General features: G+C 31.8%; 1 protein-coding gene across 2 annotated transcripts; it reads right to left on the bottom strand.

The window, feature by feature from the left end:
* Positions 1-1,124: 1,124 nt before the first annotated feature.
* LOC145557134 (uncharacterized) lies at positions 1,125-6,836 on the bottom strand. 2 transcript variants are annotated; one of them, XM_081618498.1, is made up of 8 exons: positions 6,575-6,836; positions 6,431-6,477; positions 3,394-3,749; positions 2,457-2,668; positions 2,247-2,348; positions 2,028-2,138; positions 1,562-1,941; positions 1,125-1,395 (listed from the first exon to the last, which is right to left on the bottom strand). In XM_081618498.1, exons 5-8 carry the CDS (start codon positions 2,337-2,339, stop codon positions 1,389-1,391), a joined length of 591 nt encoding a protein of 196 aa, XP_081474624.1. In that variant the 5' UTR covers positions 2,340-2,348; positions 2,457-2,668; positions 3,394-3,749; positions 6,431-6,477; positions 6,575-6,836; the 3' UTR covers positions 1,125-1,388. The 2 variants fall into 2 exon arrangements, with proteins under 2 accessions (XP_081474624.1, XP_081474625.1); XM_081618499.1 differs by having other exon boundaries at positions 2,457-3,749.
* Between the last annotated feature and the right edge of the window lie 1,693 nt (positions 6,837-8,529).

Raw genomic sequence — 8,529 nt, 5'->3', positions numbered from 1 at the left:
CTCCAAGTTCCGATGTGATAGTCTTCGAAAAGACCACTGCTTGTTGATCCTTACTGCTGTTATGCCAGTGCGTCAGCGCTTTGCTGCTTGTGAACCAGTATGTCGGTGCTTTTGTTGTGATGAAAATCCTCTTTTCTTTGGGAATAGTTGCCAACACAACTCTTGTATGATGTATGACAATCCGATTTAGGGAAAGTTGTCAATGCTTCGTAACATTCCATCCTTGGAAATGTTGCCACGATGCAGCAACAATCCATATCTCGAAAAATTTGCCAAAATCCAATTTTGGGAAAAGTTGCCAATGCTTCGTAACAGTCTGTCATAAGAATTTTGTTACGATCGACAATCCACATCTTGGAATATAAATCTTGAAAGCAATCCACCTTAGAAATTTGCCAACGCTATGCGACAATCCTTTTAGGAAAATATTTCCACAAATGACAATCCGCGTCTTGGAACATTTGCCAAAAAAAAAAAAAAAAAAAGAGTCGACCGACAATCTACTTCGGGAAAATTTGCCACTTACTGAAATGAATGACAATCCATGTTGAGGAATCTTTGCCGAAATTTATGATGAGTGGAGACCTACGACAATCCTTTGGGAAATTTTGCCATAACACTACAACAAAATAAAGCAAAGGTAACAGTGAAAAACTATTGCCTATTATTAAAAAAGTGTTGCCTTGTACCTAAGGCAACACATATGAGGTGTAATCTATGCCCCCGTTGTCTATTCTTAAGGCAACACATTTTAGTACAAAGGCAAAAAATATTTAAAGCCAAGGTAAAATGATACCTAAGGCAACAAATTTACAAAGGCAACAAAAGAGAATTGTTTCCATCTTAGGAGACAATTTAAAATTATCACCTAATGTTTTGATATGCAACAATATGTTCATTTGTTGTATTTGCTAGTAATAATACAAAAGCGTTGCCAAATTCTTTAAAGACAACATTTAGAAAACTATTATATATAATTGAATGACTAGAATGAATCGGCTATTTTTTTTTTCTATTATAATATATTACTACATTATGTTTAAAGAACGGAAATGCATCATATTCTTGTGAATTAGTTATATTAGAAAAATGTTAAACATTAAAACATGTAATAATCATTTAAATAGAAAATCCTAAACTTATAAAATTAATTAGTAAAAAAAAAAAAAGCAAAAGCAGTATAAAAATGTTTACAACATCAAATCCTATCTAAATAAACTATTGTTTCATAATATTAGTCTAGCTAATAAACAAAATAAAATAATTATGTCCGAGCGAGAAATAACAATAAAAAAAGTTGGAGCAACTTCAAATTATGACGTCACATTCTTCTTCTTCTTCTTACTCGTTGCCTGCTTCGTCTTGTTCTTGTTCATCCTCCACATTATTCACTCCCTATAAAAAAAAAATTAAAAAAAAAAAGCAAAATCCGTGTAAAATTTGCTAAGTTAATAATATCGCACAAATGCAACAAAAAAAAAAAAAAAAAAAAAAAAAAAACAAAAACCTTAGCCACTTATCTACCTCTACTTGCGTAGTATAGAAATTAAAAGGTTTTTACCTTGGATGTTGAAGTCGAAGCATTTGTGCTGTATTATCATCTTTATCACATTGACTATCAAGAAATAAAGAGCCAAACATGCTTAGATCAAAAGACATTTGAGGATTTTGTTGTTGAAGTTGAGAAATGATGGAGCTAAGACCATTTGCTATCTCCCTTCTATCTTGTTTCCTTTTGTCCTCATAATCTTTTTGTAGAGCTTGAACCTCTAGAGCATGATTCTCTTCAACTTCCTTTATCAAAGCCTTCTGCTTTAATTGAGTTGATGAAACACCCCTCCCATGAAAATTTAATCGAGTCCTTTTCTTGTTATTAGTACCAATAATATTTGAAATCACACTTTCAACCTCCTTCTCTGAATCTACTTTCTCAAGTTCATTCTAGATTTTAAAAGATAAAGAAAAAAATTTAATATTGACAAAATTTAATGCAATAAAAATTAATATAAAATGAGGATGAATTTTACCATCAATTTGTCCCTTAGGTCACCAGGCTTTCGCTTTGTTAGCTTTTCCTTGCGTGTTGCTATGAACATTTGAGCTACACTAGGATTTTGTGTTGTTTTATTATCCTTTTTCTATACAAGAGTGATGAGTGTCAATCATTTTAATGAAGAAAATAAAACTAATAACAAAAGTGATGAGAAAAGAAAACAAACAAATAAACAAACAATAAACAAACTCACCCACTTATATCGAACCCTAGCAAAACTCTTTGGTCCTGAAGTATGCATAATGTTCCTTTCCTTTCCAACTAATCGATTTGCTTTATTTTGCATACATCGTTCCTGACAGATTAAGACGGTGAACTAAATAAAATAACCTTTTTATTTAGACAAGAAATATACATTAGTTATAAAGGGAGGGAAATATAAGACTTGTATAAATGTAAATACCTCATATTTGTCATCATTCCAAATCTTTAACAAGTCCTGGAACACTTTTTTTGGGACTCGTTTTGGTCATTTGATCATCCTTATTTTGTCATTATCATATTTATGATTAGGGGTAGATGAGCCATCATTGTAGAATCCAAATCAACATTCTGTCGACGTTTTGCCAAAGCTGTTGTCACTGTTTTTCGAGTCAGGGCCTTCATTTTGCGAATCTGCAATTACGAACAAACATGGAAAAAGAAAGAAATACAGTACTCTAATATATGTATGTACAAACGTTATACAAAAAGACATTATGTAAATTTTAAAAAAGTTACACACTATAACTCTTGTTAAATTTAAAAGCAATTAAATGATCATAGACCACACATTCATTAGAGCATTTATAAGAAATTAAACATAATGTCTAAGCATGTGGTTCATGTAGCCTTGGGAATTGTGTTCTTTAGTGTTTCAGACACCATATTGACATAAGAGGCCATATTTGAGCTGATCTTTAGGTATATGAGGCTATGAGCATACAAGGAAAAGGTGATGGACCAAACTACAGGCCACCACAGCTCAAGCCCAAACCTCTATTGCAAAATCAGGGAAGGGGAAAACCACAGCAGCACAAGGGAACAAAGTTAATTAATTGCTTAAGAATGAAGGCCAGGGGAATAGGGAAGTTTGCAAGAATGGGGAAAAACACTCACTAGTGGAGCAGCAAATTTGGAGTAGCATATCATAGTAGATGGAGATAAGACAAAGTGAATTAAGGCAACCTCTTTTATATTAGACAGAAGCCTTTCATATATAAGACAAAGTATAGCAGCACATTTTCAATTTAAAACCCACATATATATTGCAGCACAACACATTTTGATTCATACAGAAATTACATGTCTAAACAACAGAGACATGCTTATTTATAAATGTATAGCATATAAACAACTACCTTCCATTGAATAAAATTGGACTCGTCTCTTCTGTTAGAATGTGAAACGGGCAACTCTTCATTGGTGGAATCAAGCTCATGCTCCATATCTTGGTTAGGCCTATAGAGCTCATCGTCTCCTGAAACCTTTTTCATTTTATTCTTACTCTGCTTGCCTCTATTATTTTGAACTCGCGCCATCAGTGACTTAGCCTGTTCCTTCAAACCTAATTCTTGCATTCTTGACATATTATTTTTAATATTTTCCATTCTCTGCCTTTCATATTCTTCCATTCTTGGTTCATGAGTTTGATGCTCATCACCTGAACCTCTTATAGCTCCAAGCTTAGTGGCATTTTTCTTTGTCATACTTGGAGCTAATTGATTTTGAAAATGAATCCAATTACACAGAAGAAGAAAAAATCTTATATTTAAGCTGTCATAAAGCAAGGTTGTACAAAATAAAGAGTAATAACAATACAAGCAAACGATAGCTTTAAATTGTCAAGTTATCCCTAGTTGCCACAATTAATCAAAAAGACTCTAGCTTTATTTTATTCTTATATTTTTATTACAAATTTGGTCTTCAAACATCGTTCTATAAAAAATGACACACATCGACTCCATCAAAAAAAAAATTTGATGCTTCACAAGAAGCAGATTTCAGCAACATATACCTTGAATCCCTCACATAGTTCAATCAGTTAATAAAAGGGATGAGCTGTGACCTAAAGTTATAATTAACACATCTCATCCATACCTTGTTGCTTTTGAAAGGCCAGCATAAAGGGACATCATAAAGGGACAATTCTTTCATAAATTACTTTACTAGTCTAAAGCAGTTTAGCATAAAGTTGAATACATTAGAACCTCCTAGCTTCAAAACAAAATGCTTACTAGAAAGTATTATTCTAACAATAAAAAATCATAAGATGCATTGCTTCAATTTATAGGTTGTAAAAAAAACTAAAGAGAGCTCCTAAAACAATAATCTAACAAGAAAAAGAAAATTGAAGTTTGTAGATCCCTTTTGAGTTAGTGAGACTAACATGCTCTTCAATGGATAAAGGAATCAAACAAAATTAGTCAGGCATTCATTATTTTCTTCAATTAAAACAAAACGAGGTGGTAGAGAAAGAAAAACATTACACCAGCTCTAATAATCCCTGATTATTTCAGAGTATTCACTTAACAATATAGAACAAAAATATAGTAGAGGTGGGAATATAAATAAGAGTAGGTGACAAAATTAGTTCCTTCAACTATCTGCTAGTTTAGACGAGATAGAAAGAGTTATAGGATCTAAAATGGATTTATTTCCAGCTTGACCAGGTACATTAGCTTATGTTCAACTACAGTATGAAATGTTTTGACTTACTCTAAGGAATCTGTGAAAATAATTGTATTCGAACCCTCTAAATTAATGCCATCAAAAGTAATTTCCTCATGTTTTATTTGTTCTCATATAAAGAAAAAAAACAATAAAGTATGAGATAGCCTTCTTTTGTTCCAAGCTCTCCATTAAAACTTCACTTTAAATTCCATTATCTAGGTTATTTAACATCAAATTTGAGTTACAACTATCTATCTGATTTTTGGTATCATATAATTTCTTGGAGTAAATTGACCATAGTGGTGAAGTAATACTACTCCGTATAAGCTAATTTTCATAGGGTATAAGCTAATTTCATCTCCATTGTCACAACCAACTCAAAGCAATCGACAAATCATATATTTTGTATAAAACTGATTGAAACCCAAATCCAAAATATTTACAATAAGAAACCACCAAAATTATCTGTATAAACAACCAATTGCAGTCATATTGATAAAAAAACCAAGCAATCGACAAATCATATATTGATAAACAACCACTAAAGCATATAAATAGACTAGCTAAAGCATATAAACAGACTATAGAATACAAACCAATAGAGAACATGAAGAGCTGTGCCTATCTAGTTACCAACAATAAGAGACTTACCCATACAACTCCCAATACATATATATATAGCCGCTCCTTAACAAAAAGCATAATATATAATTCCCAGTAATATAATCAATCATAAACAACCTAGAAACTTAAAAGTTAAATAAAGACGAAGGCATAAAATTAAGACAACCCAGAAGATATTACATCTAAAAAAGCTTAGTGGATTTTTTCTTTGTCATACTTGGAGCTAATTAATTTCGAAAATGAATCCAATGATACAGAAGGAAAAAAAAAATCATATATAAATATAGAGTAAGAATTACACAACCAAACAACAGCTATATATAAGCACTCATAAAGCATACTCTCCATTAAATTTTCACTCTAAATTCAATTATCTAGTTTTTTTCATATCAAATTTGATATACAGGTATCACCCCATTTACTAATAACAAATTGCCTACCATTCAGCACACCCTATCTCTGTAACTCCTATTTTAAATTGATAACAAGAACTCATATACGGAGTATTCTGTATAAACTGATTGAAACCCAAATCCAAAATCTTTCCAAACAGAAAAAACCACCACAATTATTTGTATCATCAACTAATTGCAATTACATATATATACCTACTCCTTTTTTTTTTAAAGCAAACGGGAGCAGGGAGATTTATTAATGAAGAAACAATTACATCATATCTTGCTCCACCAAAGCCAGCACTCTTGGTGGAAAATCATTCAAGAACAATTGTTCATCCCCTTCCTTAGGCAAGACTTTAGCAAGCAAGTGAGCAATTACATTTGCATTCCTTTCAATATGAAAACAAGTGAAAGACTCAAAAGTATTTCCTGTCAAAATTATATATACCCAATCCTTAACAAATGCATAATCACCGCAAGCAACAACCAGAAGTTAGATAATTTTTAGTAATTCAATCAATCATAAAGCTAGCCCAGAAACATAACCAAGAAATATTAAAAAATAAAAAAAAATTACAAAAAAATATGACAGAATTAAGACAACCCAGAAGATATTTATATCTAAATATCAGATCCAACATCAAATGAAGCAGTTAAAAAGATTAAATTCACTTGGGAGATAAAAGGGGCAATGGTAACTTACAATTGAAATTCAGAAAACAACGACAACTTTGCCGACATCAAACCCAACTAGGTAATCATTAAAACAACAGAAGAAGTGTGAGTAGGCAGCCAAGCAACTAATTAATTACAAAACAGAAACTTTATACTCGTAATTAACTCTCACCTGAGTAGAAAGAAAGGAGGTGAGTAACCGATTGATGGATATGATGATTTTAAGGTGATGAGTGTGTTGTATAATGAGATCAACAACTAAAAAGTGGAGTAACTGCTGATTCATAATGAATAAATTTTGGAGCCAAAAGTAATTCACCATTTCGCGGGTTTGGAGAAGAAACCGGGGTTGAGGAGTTGAGGTCTTGAGGAGTTGAGCTGTTGAAGATGATATGTTGTTTTTCTAATTTTTATTTTTGGGAAATAAATGTGGAGTATATGATTTTCTCAAAATAAGAATATATGACTATATGAGGGAGTATATGTATACTTGTTAAATGTCGGTTGCAACTTGCTAGTTTGTAGATGGTAATCTATTATTAGGATAAAAAATAAATTATTATAAAATCCAAACTATTTTTTCTTGTAGGAAAAATTATAAATAAAATAAAAAATTGGATGTACAATAAATATTGTATATTTGTATTAATTTTTCCCTAAAATGATTATTAGTTAGTCCATGATGAACAAATATTACCCTCAATATAAATAAAATGTTGTCTATGTTCATGATAAATTTACTTTCTATAAACAGATAAAAATTAAAAGCTTGTAAGTAAAAGTAACCATAACACCCTATAAAACTTATTTTAATGACAATTTACATTAAAATCTTATCCGCTTCAAGTTACCCAATAAATTAAAAGTTATCCAAAAGATAGCAAAAAAGTTACCTTATTGAACTATTTCAAGTTTCTCCAAAGCATATTTAATTTTATCTAAGCTTACATGAGCTTATTTTCTCTAAAATAAGGGGAATAAAGGTGAACACAATAAAGTCTTGTTTGTAATAACCTTTGACGAAGTTTTATACAAATGTAATATTAAATCGAAATCAGTAAAACTGTAATATATCAAGGAGACCTAAAGTTAACTGATATGAAATAGGCCCATCCAAACCCGTGTTGAACCTAAAACTCCAATTTGAGCATTAACCAACACGAAGTTAATGGCTTTGCTCAAACCTAATATGGACCCGATAGTTATTGGCTTGACTCAAGAGTGAAAGTCAAATTGTTAATTGTGTTAATAAGTTTTATAAAAATGTTAAAGTCAATTTGTTTTATTATGTTAATAAGTGTTATACCAATTTGACCAAATTTAATCTCAAATGATTCTAGTTTGACAATCATGAACTTAACCCGACGCAACACCGATCTATACAGATATCTGATGTAATCCAAACTATTTTGAGCCGATTTGATGTTAGTCGCTAGCTGTTAGCTGCTGGCACCCTGCTCGTGGCAGCCTGCAGATGGCAGCGTGTAGATGGCAGCCTGCAGCTGGCAGCCTACAGATGGAAGCCTATGATAGCTTACTAGTCTATATGATAGGTTAGTGAAACTTCATTGTATAGATTTCTCATAATTAATAAACTGAAGCACATGAAACCTTGACTTGATTAAGTCAGCTTAGGTTGCTGCATTTGAAGTTTTTTTATCTAATTTAAAAGAGAAAGTTTGCTGATTGTCTACTGTCATGCACGCAGGTCAACTCGATAAAGGATTACAAGAATTTAAGTTGATTACCACAAAGTATGGCATGATACCAACTCCGCCCTCCGCCTCATTTTGCTTGTATCATTGACCTATTGGGTTTATCAGAAAGCTCAACTATTGATATTGGAAATCCCTGAGAATTCTAGTTCGTATTCTTCATTGCTTGGTGTTGTTAGATGGGTACCATTTGGATACAAAACTTGGAAAAGATATGACATAGGAACTTTATGAGCTGGAGCCTAGAAATCGAGCTACATTCGTGGTTTTATCTAATATACATGCAGAAATTGGTAGGCATGAGGATGTTAAGAAACTTAGGAGTATGATTGATGTGAAGGAATAGTAGAAATATCCAGGATCGTGTGCAGATAACCTGAAATGATTTTCATATTTACCCTGAAAGCAATCA

The sequence above is a fragment of the Chenopodium album genome, chromosome 1, assembly GCF_948465745.1.
Source record: "Chenopodium album chromosome 1, dcCheAlbu1.1, whole genome shotgun sequence".
Classification (NCBI taxonomy): Eukaryota; Viridiplantae; Streptophyta; class Magnoliopsida; order Caryophyllales; family Amaranthaceae; genus Chenopodium; species Chenopodium album.
This window is presented reverse-complemented; position numbering and strand designations above follow the sequence as displayed.

Bases quoted from the DNA above. Each gene is read 5' to 3' on its own strand.
- LOC145557134 (XM_081618499.1), bottom strand. From the start codon at position 2,339: ATGCAAAATAAAGCAAATCGATTAGTTGGAAAGGAAAGGAACATTATG. The intron at 2,139-2,246 runs GTGAGTTTGTTT...ACTCTTGTATAG, and splicing joins CTAGGGTTCGATATAAGTGG to AAAAAGGATAATAAAACAAC. The intron at 1,942-2,027 runs GTAAAATTCATC...TTTAAAATCTAG, and splicing joins ACCTAAGGGACAAATTGATG to AATGAACTTGAGAAAGTAGA.